This window comes from Tauraco erythrolophus, chromosome 11 (assembly GCF_009769465.1).
Source record: "Tauraco erythrolophus isolate bTauEry1 chromosome 11, bTauEry1.pri, whole genome shotgun sequence".
Classification (NCBI taxonomy): domain Eukaryota; kingdom Metazoa; phylum Chordata; class Aves; order Musophagiformes; family Musophagidae; genus Tauraco; species Tauraco erythrolophus.
In genome coordinates this window covers 5,488,298-5,508,105 of record NC_141475.1, presented here as the reverse complement: position 1 = coordinate 5,508,105, position 19,808 = coordinate 5,488,298, and the positions used below count along the sequence as shown (strand labels likewise).

Below are 19,808 nucleotides of genomic sequence, written 5' to 3'. Positions count from 1 at the left end.
ATTCCAACTTTTTTTCCATGTTACTGAGTTAACACAGTTACACAAAAGTTCTTAATGGGAAGTGATTTCTTACCTTTAAAATCATATCTTCTATTACTGATGCATAAACATTCTTTTGTACTTCAGCAGGCTGAAAAGAAATCCCTATCTATAAAATAAGAGAGAGAAAAAAATCACTACATCAAAAAACATGACCCACATTGTACTACAGATTAGATAAGAATAAGATTAACAGGAAAAAATCTATTACAAAGCGTAGCTAAAAAACAACCAAGCAGACACTGTAGGACTTTCAAGCAGTATAATCTCAGGCTTAATTTAAAAAAAATCTGGAGAAAATGAAGCTTGACCATTAGAACAGCCCACAGAAATGTCTCTAAAACACAGAAGAAACAAAAGCAGGTTTTAATTTTTGTTTCAGAAAGTTCACACAAAAACCAGGCTGCATTGGATACTGTTGGATTGAGAACGGAAGCTCCATTTTAAAACTATACATATATTCAATTCATCTGTTCATCGCCTTTCCTGCACCTATGGCAACACAAACCACTTTAAACATCGCTCCTGGCACAAAAATTCCACATCAAAGAGCATTTTATCTCAGTCTCACTCTCATTGTGCCTGTGTCCTTGTCACCTGTGTAACAAGAGACTAGATACACTGCAGAACCACAAACTTGCCCCTTGATGTCAGCACTTGAGGTGGAGATGGAGATCCTCTCTTTCTCCCACCACTGCTGTGTACAAACCCCTCCCGCTGCTCCTGTCCCTGTCTCTGCTGGTTCGATGACGAGCACTCTTTCCTACAAGACAAGTCAGTCTCTTCTCTTTCCTTCCTCTGGCTGTGATAGCAGACCGCTTCCCCTCCTTTCTTTCACCCCAATTTCAACAGGGGGAAGAAATCCAAGCAGTAGAGAAGTTTGCTGTGGCCTGTGCTTTACCGCAACCCCTTTTCAGGAGCTGCTATTAAACAGCACCAGCCCATGCAACGAGTCTGAATCTTTCACATGATGGGACAGGAAGAATTCAGTGCTAGTGCTTCTCTTCCCTCATTTTGCCTTGCTTCTATAGCCTTCCAGAATGATTTTTCTGGTACTAAGCCCTGCAACACAGCTACTCTGAAATGACCTCCCAGCTGGCATGCTTCACTTACTCCTGCCAGCACTGGCCAGCTAAGTGTCATGAGTCAGAAGGTCAAATTTTCCCAGGGCATTTATAAAAACTTTAATAAAGCATCCAGAGGCCCATATAAATGAAAGAAAGGCAACTAAACAAATGTAAGACCACAACTAGGTGAACAGCAGTTCTTATCAGCTTTATGATTCACTTATTACCTTCTCTGCAGTGTCCCTCACAAACTCTGATGCAGGCAAGGAAGCCAAGTAGAACTTCATCTCCTCTTGTTTCTCCTCCTGTTCTTTCTTAATGTTTATTTTTAATGGCTCGCTAAAGTTGAGAACATCTACTTCCTCTTCGTGTTCTGGTTCTCGTTTCAGAAATTGCTGTAGCTCCTCGAGTTTTCGGCACAGCTCCTCACCACTGCTGTAAGATGAAGGGCACTCTGAAAAAGAAGCAACCAATTAGACGCATGATAGGTTATGGAAAGCTGTTTATAAACAGAAGCACACTCAAAATATGGTTAGAAATTAAGGTAATTGGAAGCTATTTTTGTAGTTCCTACCAAACACAAGGACAAACAGAAATGCAGACAGTCATGGAGAGCCTTCTAATTATATTTTCATGACACTCATGGTCCTCTCCTGCATCTGCCCCTACACCAGTCAAGAAACTGCATTTGAAACCAAACCAGGCTAATGCGAGTCTCCTAAACATTCTCACAGAAGCTTTCTGACAACTGGCAAAGCAGTCTGATGCTCTTCAACTTGCTTGAAGAAATGGAGTTTTTACTATGTAGGCACCATGTCACATTAAATCATCTTGTACACTGTGACAAGTATTTTTTAATCCTTTTTTTTAATAAGCTTTTAAAGAAAAATCAGAAGACAAATTTGCAGTGAAATTACAAAAGGGTAACCTCTTATCTGAATGCTTGACATGAACCAGTAAAATCTTTAGTGGAAAACTGGGCAATAAAGAGATTCTCAGACAAACACAAATTTGTGTTATTTTATCTAACACAGTTATTTAGATAAAAATATTAAAAGTGGATGTCAGCTTCCTTTCCACCTTCAACAACTGCAATGCAGGGCCAGACTTAGCAAAGAATAATCAAATCCACGCACTTCTGTGAAATACCTTAAATCCCTGTATGATCAGAATAGAAGAACATTCAGCTTTGGGAAAGGGATTATCTGAAGGTGAAACACGGGAGCTTAACTGTGAAGAATGGATGAAATTAAAGATGTATATGTTTAACACATACTGAAATGGACTGTGGAGATTCCAGAGCTATGCCTAGTGGAACAGTGTAGCAGCTGTGATAACACCACCTGAAGCTTCAGACAGGCCAGTGCACCTCACCTTTAGAGGTGAATTAACCCCCGCTGAGCGCCACACCGCTGCTGCCAGGTTTGTTGTTTTTCCTTTTGTACCTGAACTCATTCACACTGTTTGAACAGTAAGTCTTAACAGAGGTGAAGCTTCCCAAGGGCAGAACTGTCACTACTCCCTATGCTTAGTTTGTGTGCCCACTCATAAATGATTATAATATAGGGCAAGAATCATCTCTCATAAGATTTATCTATACTGAGCCTTCAAGGGCCCCAAAGCACAACAAAACCCAAAAGAGGCCCCAGAAAACATGAGGACTGGTAGGGACAAGGGGACAGTCTCACTTGTAGGCTTGCCCTTATGATCTCCAACTTTTCTTATTCCAGAGTGAATTAAGTTAAAAACAAAGAAAGTAAGAATCCCCTTCTGCTGACGAAATAGCACATGTGTGCACATACACGCAGTCTTGAGTCATTTAATAAACAGCATCTTTGGCAGAAAGGGGCTTTCTGTCCCTCCATACTAACCTGGCTCACTGTCTATCTGCGTCAGCACGTCTTCAATCGAGTCCTCATCATTCCGCAAGGTCTCAGGGTCAGGTGGAGTGTAGCCATGGCAGCGACACCAGTGCACCACGTGCTTTGTTTTCAGGGGTGTAATATTGTGAAACCTGGGGTGCTTCTCTATGATTTCTTGTAGGATCTTTCTCACTGTCATTGCTCGTTGCCACTGTAACAAATCAAAGGGAAAGCTCGTCACACTGGCTAGAACGTTTAAGGATAGACTATGGCCCAGAACAATAATCCAGGTTGCAAGGAAAACAAAAGGAACATGATTTTCGCAGAAGTCAGAATGATGAAGAAAAACAAGTGTGGAAGATGGTCCTAATGCTGATACTAGGCAGCTGTGGGCAGGTCATTTCAACCCTGTCATCCAAACAGAAATCTCAAGCAAAAGGGACACACATTTTCAGGGGCCCAGACACATTTGTCTTGACTTGAAATGTCTCAGCTCCCAAGTAACACCTGAGATGGCACAGTGCAAGAAATCCACTAGAGCAAAATATGCTTCTCAAAATTTTGGTTAAACTCTTCAGTCATTTAAGTTGGCAACAGCAGAGTTAATGTCTTCCCCGTAAAACTCCATAGCAAAATGACAAAATTATGAAGAAATAGGAGGAAATTTAACAACCACAATACCAAAAGGTCCAGATTAACTGAAATATTTCTCTCTGGTGAACTGACAATCTATTTCAGCACTAGCACTGCTTATGCCAGATCCCTCAATTCTCTTCCTACAGAAAGCAGACACAATCCCATGAAAGATAGACAAAGTAAGTTGGGTAAAATGCCCATGACCGTAATATGCCACAAATGAGTGATGAAGATAAAGTACTAACAGAACAGTTTGCAAAAATTCTGATTTTTAACACACTCCAAAAACACCTTACTTTCAATCAACCAAAAAATGACTTTCAGAGTCCCTTCTGCTCGAGAAAGTCTCTGAACAATAAACTGGATCACTACCTGGACACAAATCAGTGTGGCTTGCAGTAAGGAGTGCTGCCATTTAAAATGCAACAGACTGCTTCAAAAAGCATACCAGCCAACAACAAGGAAGGTTCCATAACCCAGAAATCCTTGTGCCCCTAATGAATGCTTACAAAACACAGGAGGAGATTACCTCAGCTGCCCTCCTCTTCCCAATATTCCAGCTGTAATACTGTTCCACTGAACTGGCACAAAAAGAGCTTGCATCTTCACCTAGAAAACATAAAGCCAAAACCAGTATTAAATTTTTAGTAAGTGAAGTAAGATAAATTCTGGTTTTGATGTTACTTAGTGGAGTGGAAGAGGGAAATCAGTTTCATGCTCACAGGATCAAGGACTGAAACTCTAATTCTTACAAATGCACAGGTAAGTTGAGCAGACACTGTTTTTTGCATCCCTCTGGGTCACATACACAGACATCTATGGCTATGGGCTGTTTTAAGCCTCTTCTTCCCCTCAAAATTGTAATGATGTAGACCTGTAAGCCTGTCTTACTGATAAAAGTCTCTTCCTTTGGAAGATTGTGTTGTTTTCTTTTTTTCTCAAACAAATTACAACATAAGAATGAAACAACAGTGAAAAGGTTTCCTGGCAAAAACATGAGGTGGGGATATGAATCCTAAGCAATGGATTCAGGGACGCTACTGTAGGCCAGAGCACTGTATGTAACAAAATCTTCACTGTGCCACCCACTCTTACTTTGCTCACTGTGCTTATCCTGAGAGGGTCTGCCCTACCCAGTTTCCAGGATCACTAGTTCAAAGTGTGTTAGTTACCAGAGAAAGCTGATATATTTTCAGCTATGTACATAAGTAAAAGGTATGCCATTATAAAGTACCACAAAAGATTAAAATGTTTCTCTGCAAAGCACCAATTTTTTGTTTTGCTTCGTTTGTTTTTTTTTTTTTTAAAAACACCAAAAACTGCAATAACAAACACATTCCAGTGCTGAGTTATGTTAGCGTATTTGCAAGTGTTTTTGAAACCCTGGCATTACATTAAAATAAAAAAAAAGCACATCTTTTTTTTTTAAAGGGTAAACTAGGGAAAAGAAGACCTACTTGCAGCCATTACATGAGGAAGTACAATCTATTTCTAATCAAAAAACAGATGAAAGTTAGAACTGCTGACAATGTATTTGGCTCTATTGGAAGAACCTAATTCTAACCATCTTTAGAATAACCCATGGAGTAAGCTCTCTAGGAGAACGGCTTCATTTCATTCCGCCTTTTAATAATTTTTGTGGCTACAGAGTACACAAGGCATTCTGTTGATACACTGAAAATAGAAAGCTAAGCTTTTTCATTTACTGCTTACTTTTTTCAGCAATTAACGGAACCTTCTTCACTATCGCTGTTAAAAGCTGCTGGATGTTCTCCAAATATTCTATGCTGCAAGAGATAAAAAGAATCACAATGAAGAATACTGTTGGAAGCAATCGATCAGATGCAAAAGGTTTCAAAACCACTGCATGGTTTAAAGTTCCCCTATCCCCAAGGCATTATAGCAATAGCAGTGTGAGGATGAACTGTTATGCCCTAATTGAGAAGGTATTTCAAACAGCCCTTCCTCTTGCCGAAGCATCTACACCCGAAGTTGCGTTTGTCAAGCTGAAGAAACTGAAGACAGGCTTTTTTGGGCAGGCTTTTAAGAAATCTCTGCATCATCTTGCAAGCTGCAGCACTACTCTGAGGGAAAACACACACCTATTAGTGCGGTTGTCCCAGTAGGAACATGGGATACTGCACAGGAACCTTTTTACTTTCTGTTGCTGCTCATCAGCTTGTGATCTCCTACAGCAGTACCCTCCACGTTACAAGAAATGGGCAGAGAAAATTTTGCAGACTGAGTTCTGGTGAAAAAAACACTAACAAGTGCTTGCAAAAGCATCACAACAAGGCACCAGATTTTACAGCATCCAGTGAACAAATATTCCAATGATCTTTATTATTTAATTCCAATTCTGAACCTAGGCAGCCCTCATACTAAGTAATTACAGAAGTAGATGAGCTGAACAAGGCTACAGAGGCAAGAAGAGACAGTTGTACTTATTTCACATGCCCCTTTTCTGACCTGCAGTTCACTAGGCAGTTTGACCTCAGTAAGGACATACAATGGCAATGGGAATTATGCAAGCAGTGGATGATAAAGAGGTTTTAGCAGCATGAGATTTTAGCAAACCTCAAAACAACTGCAAATCTCCAAATAATTTGTTCCCCTTTCATGAGCCCTGCACATATTTACAAAGAAACAATTGCATGGTCTGAAGCAAATGCCACCCAACCGGATTAGTACTGATACAGCAGCGTACGGGACACAAGATTTGATAACGTATTTCTAGGTCAAACTTAACACTACTGCATGTATCCCTGGAACCTCCTCCCTCCCGTCTGCTATTTCAAAGATCAGGAATCCTTATAGAGAAATGAACAATTACTTGATAACGTAATTCCCAAGTTCAGAGCTCTCTTCTGTTTTTACTGCTGCTTGGTCTTCTTGGGTACCCACAGAACTGCAGTTTTGTCCTGTTGAATCAGGCTCCATCTTAACTTCAAAGAAACAGAACACATTTTAAGAGACAAAAAGTACCAGTCAGCTTGATAAATAGTGTCTTGCCAGACTCCAGTAAGACTAAGGGTTTTACATAACATCACTTAATTTGTAGTTTCCATTCTGATTGTTAAGCATGAACAACTTTGGCTTTCAGTTCTGCTGAAAGCAAGCCACCAGATCACGTTTTCCCCCTCCAAATCTCAACGTGCTCACAGCTCATCCTTTTTAGAAAATCTGCATAACCAATTGATGAAGTTTTGCATATGACTGCCTGATCTAAACTGAACTGCCTGTAAGTGTATCTTAGCCTTTCTGTAAACAAAGAGCTGGACTGAAAACTAGTAACAGTTTTAGCAAGAAGTGACGTTTCAAAGTGAAAACTTTTTTGAAGACACCACTAATTTTGACATCAGTGAACTTTCTCACATTTAGAACAGAACTCTGGAGAGACAGGAGGCGGGAAAGAGAGATGTTCCCAACCCAGAACAGCCAGACAGTCTGTTCATTCATCTGGGAAGGGAGAGACGCGTGGCAGTTCTGCAAGAACTGGACTTCGAGTTATCTCAGCTCTGGCCTATGCATTATTCTGGGAAGTACTGTATGTACATCTTTCCTGTGTGCCATGTGCTGCCTACCCCTGGTGCTGCTGGAAGGGATTCTTCAGTACATTTCACCACAGTCACTATTCCGAGGACAGCAGTAACTGTGATTAAATACGTACTGCTCTATGCATTTCTGCAAAGACAGACTGAAATAACGAATGTTTCAGGTACTCATGGTAGCTTTGTAGAACAGCCTCATTTCTCTCTGTACTTGCCTATGCTTTGAGATTTGTTAAGGAAGAAGTCATCATTAATTTCCTAGTCCCCAGGTGCCATTTTCACTTGATTTATATCTGACTAACAACAGAAATAATGGAACTCACAGTCACGGGGTCTATTTTCACAGTCAGGCCACTTGCATAAAGCAGCACCAGCTAATTTCTACTACTTATCTTACTGAGAAATTCCTTGTTACCTTTAGTGATGGATGCTGTAGAGGGACTAGGGACAACCGTACTTGCTGCTGTGACAGCTGAAATAGCTGAAACTTTGCTGGTAGAAAGTGACTGTATCACTGGGAAGGAAAAAGAAAAAAGGAAAAACAACAACAAAGAGGGAAAAAAAAAATCAAATTTCATACACTTTGACAAATAACCGTGTTCAGAAGCAACACTGTTTTTGCAGCACAAAGTTTAGGGATGAATTTTCTTGCTACATTTTCTTCTATCTCTAACTTTGGACCATGTATGCCAACAGTGACCAAGAGCTACCCTGTGTCAAAAGGGATTTTCAAACACCATCTGTCATCCTCCTCTGCCCTTTACCTTTGTTCATAGGCATGAGTATTGTCTGAACACCTCCAGAAGCTGTGTTTACACCGAGCTGTTTAAGCTGGCTGGGAACTGTCAGAACAGCCTGCTGTGGACTAGACTGATTTGAGTGGATTTTTAGCAACCCTGCAAGAAGAACGGAAGACAAAACGTTAAATAAAACACACCATTTTGTTTACCTCCAGCTACTTCTCTCCCTTTCTGCCCGGACTAGGATGGCATGTAAGCTACCACTGCCACCCTCTTAAGAAGCCACAGTTCAGTGAGCTGTCAGACAAGTTTTTACCGACACAAATGACTGCTAAAATACTGGAGCGCTGCACCACAGCGTGCGCAGTATTACATGCTGCACAGCACTCCGATATTTGTGAGGCAGGTTTCCCAACTATGTAAGTAATCTTAAGCAAAAGTTGATGTAACAAACCTTTCAACTGAAGCAGGCTCAGCCCAGAATAAAACACTCTTGTCAGAACAAGACCTTGTGCTCAAGGGGCCGGTAAGCCAGTGGTGACCAGCAGCCCTGTTGTACTTGCACAGTCACCCATGCTGAGGTACCCGAGTGCTGCACATACCTCTGCAATTCAGCTTAGCAGAATTCACTGCAGTCAGCAGAGCACAACCAACCATGTTCAAACTAAGTGACAAGCCCAAGGCTGTGAAGCAAGTCTGCTGAAGGACATACCTGAACTGCGTGTCCTGTGTCTTTCTGTAACATGCACTGAATACACCCATAAGGATGGCTAATCAAGCTATGAAGAGTATTAAAGTGGGAACTCAATTAAATAACTGATTTTAGTCAAGGATAGAAGAACAAGCAGGACATTCAGATATTAACAGTGTTATCAATGGCAGCACCTAGTGACTTTGGCAGAAACCTGCACAGCTCCAAGCTGCCTCACAGTGCCATGGGCAAGTAGTATTCATCACCTGTCCACCAGCTCTCTCCTCCACAGTGATGACACCTCAAGCCACCACAGCCAGCACTCTAACACTGGGATTTGGGCCTGTGCTCATCCATTCTACTGGTAAAAACCCGCTATTTTCAATAAAACTGTATGCAATGTATAGCTAGCTTTTTTTCAGATCGTGGAAATTTAATAGGCTTCTATTTAAGAACATTGACAACAGTAGACTTCTTAGTTTCATGATAGTAATTTCATACTCACAATTTGTTTTGAGATAGAGTTTCCATCCTCCTCATATTTTATTACTATTGTTTAAGAAACACAGCTGCCTTTCAAGTACTAGACATGCAAGGTCTGGTGAAGATGTCTCTTGGTTTTGAAAGATGCACAGCACTGGTCAGTTAGGCTTTCACCACCAGGTAAGGTCGCTAACCTAGTATTACCACTTCATTTTTAAAGATCATAGTGCATCCTTTTTATACAACTCATTTAAATAAAGGCCTGTATTTTTAGAATTAAAAATATAATTGTACACATCCTGTCAAAACCTTTATTTCCGCCTCCAGCCTTCTCAAACACACAGCCCCAGGATGGCCAAGTTCAGTGGTGGCTGGCTCCCTTTCATATACTGACCCCCAGCAGTTCTTCTGGGGATGTTAAATGCTGAATCGAAGGTCTCTTTGGGCACAAAGCCAGTCTGCAGCACACGAGAAAATCCTCATGGCTTTGCAAGTCTCCTTCCAGAACAGTTTACTACACTGTGAGAAAGCGTATCATTTAAAAGAGTGCCTTGGGGGATATCCCAAGTGTGAGATGCACAGATGTGCCAGGATAAGACAGCAAGGGACCCAAACAGCAAGGTGAGCAAGAAGATGACATTTTCAACTAATCCTATTAGCCTGATGGCTGGGAGACACTGTTTGTTGCAAAAGAATGGGAAAATCCGAGATTCTTTTCAAAAAGTTGCCTTTAAAAATACAAATCTCCAGAATCGTAACATTGTTTTGTTTTGTTTTACATTAAAAGAACATGTTTTATAGCCACTGCTTCTTTTGAAGAAACAGTTTTTCATGATGGTGTTAGTGCCTCAGGTTACAAAAAAAAAAAAAAAAAAACAAACCCAAAACAAAAGACGAACCAAAACAAAATCTAGGTAATCAAAATCTAGGTAATATTCTCATACCTAAATGGGAGTTTTAATCTAAAAGGCTATTTAGAATGGCATATTTTCTACAAAAAAACCCCTTGGTGCTTTGTTTGCACAGAGGAAAATACTCAACTGCTTATTGCAGAATTGTGGCAGTCTTAACAGTCTATGTTGTTTACTTTCTGGCTCTAGGAAAAAAGTGTGATGAAAAAATGAGGAGTTTGGAAGACGGTGTATAGAGGAAACAAGAAGAGACACTTGAAAAAGACACTGTCAGATGAGCTCAGTGTCACTCACTTTCTCTTTCCTGTATTTTTACTGTTTCCACTTAGTAAGAAGCCTCTTCAAGGGAACAGAATACACCAGCAGGTGAATTAGTCAAAAGGAAAATTTCCAATTTCAACCCATAATACTCAAATTAAACCTGCTATATTTGCTATGATACAAAAGATACTGGAAGACAATAAGACTAAGTAAAGGAAACTCCCCTCTACATAAGGGCAGTCCATCTTTATTACCTTGTCTTTATTAGCTTGAAACATTCCAGATCCAACCTACCTCCCTGTACTTAATAGATTTTGATTTCAAACCCTTCACTTCCCCCTAATCAATGTCTCTCTCCTTTCCATTCCAAACAGAGCATATGCAAAGCCTCAGAGCCAAATTCTGCTCATGCAGCTTCTCCAACTTCAGTAGTTTCACTTCCACAATTAAGTCCGTAGTATCGCTGATACCTGGATAGTTCCAGCATCCAGTGATACACTGTGCCCTTGAATGGGCAGAACGCATCTTTTAATGAGAACTTGGCTGGAAAACTAAAATCCCTCTCCAATATCAATGGGCAACTGTTATTTGTAACAGATACAGTCAATGAACTGATGTGGTAGGATGCCAAATTATTTAGACATCTCTTTGGCTAAGCCAAAAGTTATGCTAATAAGATTTGGTTTAGAAAGCACGACTTTATTTTTATATATTCATAAATTCAGGTGATTCTATGTTCTTCCATTTACAGTGCAGATAGCTAAAGAACTCACGTCTGGATTCTAACTTTCTATAGGAAAGGCACAAAAGGAGTTTAATACCTGATACTGCAGCTTTTCCAGTCACGGGCGTTGGGGTAGTCATCAGAGAAGCAACACTTACAACAGTGGAAGTTGCAGTCTTGCTCACTGCTGATGAAGTTGATTGGCTCTGGCTTATACAGATTTGGTGTTGTTGTCCAGACGTCTTTGCTGTAGGAGCTCCAGAAGATGATGAACTGGAACCTGGGTTATCTATTTGCTGCATAAAAGAGGCAGAGAGGGATAACAAATTCCTTTTCATGTCATAGATGATTCAACAATGAGAATGAGGAAATAGCTATAAGTAGCAAAACTGAACGTTTATCTATCAGTACTTAAGAAGCCAAAGGTTCCCAAGTGCATATCCAAAAGCTCATACACAACGATGGTACATCTAGAACAGAGGCTGTTTCAAACAGAAAAAGTGAAATCGCACACGCAGGAACTGCTACAACCGCTTTGACAGTATCTGGAGCCAGGTCTCTTGACTTCAGCAAGCAGAGAGGCCTCCAGATGAGAGATTTGACCTAGGAATGTTTTATATTTCCTTGCTGCTCAGAAGTCTGGAGGTATCCATATCATCAGAGATATGGAAAAAAGTTTGGGATAAAGAGGCTGGATGAAAAATTTCTATCTTTGCAGCTTCACTGAGAGCTGTAAAAATAGTGAGGAACATTTAACACAAATTTTAGCACCTTCACCTATATATGCCCTGTTTGCCAGCGTTCAGTCCTCTGAGGGCAGCATGATGTCAGCTCCTCCCTGGTTCTTTAATCTTTGCCTCCCCACAGGCAAAAGCAGCAGGGCTGGAGGAATCCTCCCAGTGAACTACACACTGTCCTTTCTGCTGCCTCCTCGCCACCCTGCGAACTCCAACCCTGCTCCAGATGGACAACCTGCATCCACGCACAAGAGCATTTACCCTAGGAATGCAAACAGCTTACTTCCAACCTCACTCTATGCCAAAGCACCTCGTTCCAAGATTGCACTGTTACAACTCCCTCGGGATACAGGCGAGTGACATCCTTTGAACACAGTCAGGTCCAAAGCACCATGAACCTTGGCCACTGCGGGCCTCTGAAATCTGTTGACAGCAGGTCAGCGCTAAGCATCACAGAGAGCCTGTGATCTCAAAGAAGCAACCTGCTAGTTACTGCTGGCTTTCACTGGCCTGCTGGACACAGAGCTTCAGGCACTTCACATTCTTCTGCACGTTTTTGTGCCAGCAGCAGATTTGATGTTTGAAAGCTGCATAGCCCCAAAAATCTGATCTGTACGATTGCAAAAGCTGTTTCAGATAAAGCCTTCCCCGCCTACCAGAATTTTAACATTAAAAGCAACAAAGTGCAAGTTTCAGTTTCTTTTCTCCCCTTGTTTCTTCACAGATACTACTTTATGCCAAACAGCAAACAACCCAACAGAAAAGGAGTTTTGTGTACCATGCTGGTACACAAACAAGAGCAGACCCACCAGCAATGCTGACCGAGAAGAATACTAATAGGAGAAAAAAAGCAGAAGTCCCTTCCTGGGGATTATATTGGCTCAAACATTATATTACAGAATATTGGCAATGTTGTTTCTCACCTGGGCCACCCCATTTGTGGGAAGGGCCACGGCAGGAGCAGCAGCCGTGGTGATAACACCTCCTGATACTCTCAGCACAGTGGTGCCAGGTTTGGAGAGCTGGGATGAGGCAGGCACTGATTTTATAGACCCATCTGATATTTTCACCAGTGATGTCTGTCCACTGGGTGCAGCCTTTGAAAGGAATTCAGCATAAGGAAAAAGGTGTACTTGTCTGGATTTGTTTTAAATGACGTAAAAAAAACAACAAATCACAACAGTAATAAAACAAGACAAATGCTTTTTATATGACTGAAAAATATTTTCAAAAGACTTTTGAAAAAGGCAAATTGTGGCAATACTAGCTAGAACAAAATTATCACCTCAGAAATCAACTTTATCAAACTGTTGACTTTGCAAAAATATGCCTATCAATTTTGAATTCTGGATGATCAATTACAATTGGGAAGTTTGAATTTCACAGGGACCATTTGGTAGTTTTTAAAAGGAGGACCTTTGAGGGATACCAAAACCAAAAATTTGGAAGAGCTTTAGCAGGTGACCCATTTCTAAGGTTCAAATATTTAAGCACATTTTTGCACCTGACTGTATTCACTTCTATAATTCCATTTCACTAAGAAATCCCAGAGCACATTTACAAACTAGCAAACCAAGCTTACATATGACCTGCTTTGAGAACAGAAATAAAACTGGAATACAGCGGTCCAATATTTGCATAGGAAAATAGGCCTTCTTGTGCTTTCCTTATCATACTACAGCCAGCATCTTAATTGTACAAAAACCAAACCAAACAACTACAAAAGGAAAAGCTTTCATGACCTGTAGCTGTGGTTGCTATACTTCATCTGACAAAATGCTGACTGGTAAGAGAAACACACGTCATTTGTACATTACCTGTGTAAACAGAGCTGTTTTCTGTCCAGTTATCACTTTTAGTGCTTGTCCTTGTGTGGAAGATGCTCCGACTCCTACATTGCCCTGAACCACTGAAGCTGGAGTCAGCTGCTTCCCAGAACTCTGAGGAGAAGGCTGGCCAACCAGAAAGGTGCCCTGCTCCAGAAATAAGTTAGGGAGGTCAGCACTTCGAAACACAGCTAAGAGTCAACAGAAATCTAGGAGTGTCAATACAGGATACAAGCCTGTAGCTGTAGTGCAACAACACTTCATCTTCTAAAACAAGGCACTGCTAATTGCAGTAGATGCTTCTGCCCTAAGAGCTGGATACAGCCTTCTCTGTGCAGAACTGTGCAGAATACAACTTTCCGATGCAAGGGATGGGGTGTAAAAGCCACAATGAGTTTCCTCTCTTGTCAGAGGCATCTACTACAATCTAACGCACTTTATGCTCTACAAGTTTATTCTTTGTGACAAATGCTGCTCAGCATGCAAAATCAGAGAGGTTACTGCTGGGCTAGGGAAAAAAAAAAAAAAAAAAGAGAGAGAAACCGAGACATTCTGTCACCTTCTCACTTCAAAATGTATTTAGTCCCCCCACGGAGGCTACAGATTCAGAGCTCAGCATGCAAAAATCACAGCGACAACTGGACGTGTGCACTCTAATAACCCACCACCTGAAACCTTGCCAGTCTTCCTGCTTCTCATCAGTATTCAGCTGCTGCAATTTCAGAGGCTTCATTCACCCACTATCACACATGGATCCCTTCACACAATCTTCTGTTTTTTTAATTTTTCTTCCTTACTCAACCTTGCTGTTTCTCTCCAATAACTCTCCTTTATTCTCCTAGCTCTTCTGCCTTCCTCCAACTCTTACATGTTCTACTGTGCAAGATAACTCTTCATCTCTGTCCTATCACCTCTCTTGTTTCAGAGACCCTTTGGAGACTGTCTCTTCTCAACCCACTGCTTGCCCTGGTCTTACTCACTGCTGCTCTCCTGTCTGCAACAAGCCACGAGGGTACCATCCTGCAAGGGGAGGTGAGGGGCAGAGATGTGCCAGCAGCAAGTGTAAAGCAGGTGCTGGTGGAGGGGAGAGAGGCAAGGGTTGCTAGAGAGCATCTAGATCCCATAGTCCAGGAACATTTCATGTACTACAGAAGCATAGGATATCCACATACTCCCAATGAAGCCTGAAAAATCGATCTGCTTCAATTAAGATGTTCACACCACTGACCTGGGGCGTCTGCTTCAGGATGTAGGATGTATAGGTGAGATGCTGTGATAAGTTACTGCTTGTGCTTTGGGTTCCTCCTCCTCCGCTATTCGTAGAAGAACCAGATTGGAGACCTGTAACCAGAAGAAAAGGCTTGACCCTTTGGTAACCAGACACCGTCAGCTGCTAAAGCATTCCTGCATATACATGTAATTGAAAACACTTTGCAAGGTGCCTGCTGCCACGTTTTGCAGCTGCATAATATTATTGAGTACACCACAGTTCAGACGTGCTGCTGTGCTCTCTTATAGCTCAGTAAACGCCATGAATGAAAGGGGCTATGGTGGAAATAAGGAGGACTGGTGGGCAATAAAAGCTCCTTTCAGGCTGTCTTGAATTTTCTATCAAAACAAGATGCTGTCCAACAGATGAACAGTCCTTTCAATCTTCTGCAGGTTATGAATCTGCAGAAAAAGCCCTAGAAACACTCTGAATCCCACTGGCTTCTTAATTTTACTTTTGTTGGCTGTTCCAATGCAATTTTGTTAACGGAGTATTAAATCATGGATACCAAGCAGTGGTAACTTTAGAGACGCTTTGATTTTGCTCTGCCTCCAAAAAGAACAGCTTGAACCCTGACTTTTTTTGCAGTCTCTCATTGAGAAACAAAGGTAAAAAAACACTTATGGCTCTGTCATAAAACCCACATACTTTGCTCTTCCTCAATGCCTATGAGATTATTTCCTTGTCAAGGCTAGACTACCTCAGATGCCTCTCTAAATCTCAGGCAATGGGGCTCCCATCACAAGTTCTACAGCCCAAAAATACCTTCACCAAGACTATCTACTTTTTGAGTGACAGGTACTCTAGTGTCATGCTGCCAGTATTTATAGTCTTATATATGAAACTGAATAGTACCTATTCCTCACTGCCCGTATCAGAACCAGCAGCAAAAACATTTACACATAATCCATCTCCCATCCCGTCCTCCAGCTCCAAACAAGCATTCTGGAGAAGGCTCAAGACAAAACTCTTGGCCTACACAGTCCAAAACCGGCAGTATTCTTTCCCTACAGCAACAGCACACTATAAACAAAGTATCACCCATCAGAACTATTTTAGCAATGTTATTCTCTAGGTACTTCCCAGCCAGTTTGATTCAAAAGGCCATTAACAACAAAGTGTTTCTGCTGCTCTCGACAGCTTGGGGCCAAATCTTCTATCAATGTTCAAAAGGATTTCTTTCCCCTCATACCAGATACAGTATCTTGTGCTTTTCGAAGTTAGTTTCTTATGTTTCTAGTTTCTCCAGGGTGTCATTCCATTATTTGTTAATAGCTTTCTCAATTACATTCAAATCTACCTCAGTTCTACATCACGAAAATGCAGTTATAAGAGTTAAAGACAACCCTTCTCCGAATTTTGAGGAAAATTACCATTTGCTTTCAGCACAGAGAGAAAGATACTAAGAGCACTGCATGAAAAGCAGTTTCATCTAAGACAGAAGACACTTGTGAGATTTCAGTCTTAAAACGAACCACGTACTGTGTTGTCATGAACAAAGAAACCCCATCCTGCTATTGACTTCCTCAGTACCAGGATGCTTTATAGCAAAAACGCCACACATATTAATTACGCAGTGATTACGTTATTTAACTCATTAGATTTCCCTGCAAGACTAACTAGCATTATTCGTGGCTCGCAGTATGGCTCCTTGGGGTATCAGAAGCAGTTTTCCTTTCCCAGAAGGATTCTTGCTGTTGGTGGTGAGGTACAGTTTGGTGCCTGGTGGCAAGTTCGCCAAGTTTGCCAGGTTGGTGGCTGGTAACTGTAGTGTGGCCATCACTAGGGAAAAAAGAATAAAAAGAAATAAAACTACTGCTTGCAGAAGGTAGTATGCATTGAAATCTGCACAGGAAGGAAGTACTACGAGTGACATGCAGCGAGCCTTTGATAATCCATACTTAGCTGGCCTAACTGCAGATTAACTCCACCAGTGATGCAAAGACACTTTTTTGAATAGTCTTTAAAAAAAAATAATAATCTCTGTGTGCTGTACCACTTCTGGCTACCGGCCAAAGTGACACAGCCATGCGGTTTACAGGCTTACTCCAGTCCAGAGGCCACACAACACCTTTCAAACAGTCCAGAGCCTGAGCTAACATGCTCAGCTAAAGCCAGCTGTGTGCAGAAGCAGGCAGGGTGCTTCTGCCCATACTTCTGTAACTGTAAGCACTGGGGAAGACAGGAAGATGCAATAAGGACGTTTTGTTCTTGTTGGCTGGATTTATGTGGCGCCCTTGGAGCATCTAAGGGCCACAATGCTGGGCAAAAATGTAAGACCTGGCTCCACAAAACTCTACTAGGTCTCCAGCACATTCCCCAGCATACCTGTCTGATCTCCACTCACAGAAGACTGCATGTTTTAAAGTACTTGTGCTCCCTCCTACCCCTTACAGACAATGACTTAAGGTTTTCTTCGTTATTAACCTCAGTCAACCTAAATTTCCCTACGCATCTCTCCACTCGTTTTTAAGTTTTTCAATCACATAGTTATTTTACAGTTGAAGAAATCATTACAGAGCCCCAAAGTCTACCCATCATGAGCTATTAACAAGGTGTGAAGTTACTCTACCTGAGCCTTGAGATGTACTTTTCTGAGCACCTGTGGAAGAAACTTGCGCCTTTGTTATAGTCTGCACAGGCTGAGCAACAATTGTCCCTCCGCCTCCACTCACGATGGCTTTGGCTACACCTTGAGTCACAACCTGCTTTGGACCAACAGCCTTTGCTACCGAAGAGCTAGATTTTGCCACAAGTATCTGGCCACCACTGATAGCCACCGCTTGTTTCACTGTCGACTGTAAAGCAGAACCAACTGGAACGCCAACAACCTGCAACAAATAAGTATTGGATGATGTGCTGCTGGCAAGAGCAACCATGTGAATTCTAGCTGGCACGCTTCCTCCATCTCTAGACATTTTAGGACACTTTATACAGGTCTAGTCACGTATAAAAGCTATTAATTCCAAAACAAAATTAAACTGGCAAGAGGCCCATCCCAAGTAAAAAGATAAACTGTTAAACACAACCAGGATTTCAGAGCACCCACAAAAGATTAAGTACATTCAAATTACAGGGCACTTTCATTTTTTTCTGATATATAAGCAATGGTTTAATTCCAGCTGAAGATAAAGCTTGCCCTGGCAAAGCACAGAGATCCAGATATTTAGTTTCAACACATTCATGGGAACAGACTCCCTGGGAAAACCATGGCCTCAAAGCAGAATCCACAAAGTGCTTCAATTTTATGTGTTGACAATAACTGCAGGCAAACATGAGTTTGCAGACCTGCTCAAACAGGAAAATAAGGAGTAAAAAGGACAACGAACTGTTGCAAATGCAAATAAGTATTTACTTATGCAAAAGTGAAAGCTCCCTATGTAGTCTGTTGTGCTCGGCACATGATTTGACTCTATCCACAACGGAAACGGGCAAGAACAGAGACAACTTCTGACACATCTGTCATCTTGTCACCACAGTTACTGTGCCTTCTCAGAAGCTGTGTCACTCCTGTCATAGCAGCACTGCATTGGCACGGACTCCTACAATAAAGCACTTCAGCTGGCTCTCAAGTAGGACTGCTTCCACCTCATGCTAGTTCTGGCTCAGCCTCTGCCCCACTCCCTATTGGTCCTGTTCTGTTTTGTTGCAGGCCTGCAGTCCGAAGAAAGAATTTGCCTCCTCTTACAGAAAGACTTGGACGAGTTTCAGCAAGAACTGATGATGGCAGCCAACCTTCTGGGTTGACAGGCTCCAGTTCAAAACCACCCCCACCCCACTGTTGCAATAGGTTAGACAGAAACGGGAGATGCCCCTTCTACACAACGAAATGTCATAGCGCCTGCTCACCCTGCTCCCTTCTCAGGGTCTACAGGTAAGCATGCCATGAACTACTTTGCACTTGGGGAAGCTAGCTACCCACGGTGCTGCTGCCTGTGCCTGAGACAGAAGCAACCCTACACCTGTGACAGAAGCGTGAGGTGTTGCAATGAAACCACAAGAAAGCCAGCTTACATCACACCAAAGATGCCCAAGTGCCTCATACCTTAGACTGCACCGTCCCCTCCCCTGTGCTCACGACCGGCTTCTGTGGTGACAGGGCTAACATGTGGCTCCCTTTTACAGTGACATACTGCTGCACAGAGGTCTGTGTGGTTGTCCCTGTCGCTGGTAGCTGGGGTTGCTGGGGCAGCTCTCCTGGCTCCTGCTTTATTATCACCTTTAAAATAGGAAGAAATAATAAACAATAAGAAAACCAAACTCTTTCAATCACTGGGGATCATTACTGGAACAGCCTGTCTGCAAGAAAGGTCCAGGTAACAGTAAAACACCTGAGGTGGACCCTGTAACTCAGCTCCAAGATGAGGGCAACTCCCAACATACAAGTGTGTGATGGGGCTGTCTGTATTTGCAATGCATTCCAGATTTGAGAGGTGCTCATAGAAATTACAGAACCACAGAAATTGCTAGTAATATTAGAACTACTGCTCATACTAATGGTGGACTTGGCCAGATCTGACTTCTTCAGGCCCTGTATCTCAGAAAGGAGCCTGAACACTTGAAGGTTTCAAATTTCTAGGCACCTTCCTGCTTAGGACATGTTCTAAACCTCCATTTTTTTTCTCTATCCTGCAAAATTACAATCGATATTACAGATACTGCAAATTATTATAGCTGACATTATTCTCTTGCGTATATGTTTTATGTTTCTCTGCAACAGGCCCTAAATCTAATTGCTAAGATCAGTGACTCAAGGAGTACTGTTTTTTTTTGCGTAGATTGCTGTAGGTACTGTAACTGGTAGGAAGCATTCTTCCACCTTTTACTTGGATCACCTAATATTGCCAGAAACAACTTTAAATTCCAGTTGGTAACATTTAAGGAAATGTACTCACAAGTAACATCTGACATTCAGAAATCACTACAGCAATTTTTAAGAAGCTCCTAATAAATCCACTGCCGTTTACTTTTACTGTATCCCATTATAAAACAGCTTTAAAAAGATTAGCT

The 19,808-nt window shown here is 41.7% G+C and overlaps 1 protein-coding gene across 6 annotated transcripts in view; it reads right to left on the bottom strand.

The window, feature by feature from the left end:
* YEATS2 (YEATS domain containing 2) overlaps positions 1-19,808 on the bottom strand; it is a 51,524-nt gene that overhangs the window by 6,895 nt on the left and 24,821 nt on the right. For 5 of the 6 annotated variants that reach the window (XM_086618303.1, XM_086618302.1, XM_009987380.2 and 2 more), the window contains 15 exons: positions 18,844-19,017; positions 17,371-17,629; positions 16,419-16,580; positions 14,757-14,869; positions 13,520-13,675; positions 12,626-12,799; positions 11,063-11,261; positions 7,920-8,051; positions 7,571-7,669; positions 6,438-6,549; positions 5,318-5,391; positions 4,134-4,213; positions 2,978-3,179; positions 1,334-1,560; positions 74-148 (listed from right to left, as the gene is read on the bottom strand). In XM_086618303.1, coding sequence (XP_086474429.1) covers positions 74-148; positions 1,334-1,560; positions 2,978-3,179; positions 4,134-4,213; positions 5,318-5,391; positions 6,438-6,549; positions 7,571-7,669; positions 7,920-8,051; positions 11,063-11,261; positions 12,626-12,799; positions 13,520-13,675; positions 14,757-14,869; positions 16,419-16,580; positions 17,371-17,629; positions 18,844-19,017 — 2,238 coding nt within the window. The remainder of the gene's footprint in view (positions 1-73; positions 149-1,333; positions 1,561-2,977; positions 3,180-4,133; positions 4,214-5,317; positions 5,392-6,437; positions 6,550-7,570; positions 7,670-7,919; positions 8,052-11,062; positions 11,262-12,625; positions 12,800-13,519; positions 13,676-14,756; positions 14,870-16,418; positions 16,581-17,370; positions 17,630-18,843; positions 19,018-19,808) is intronic. The other variant, XM_086618304.1, reaches the window with a different exon arrangement.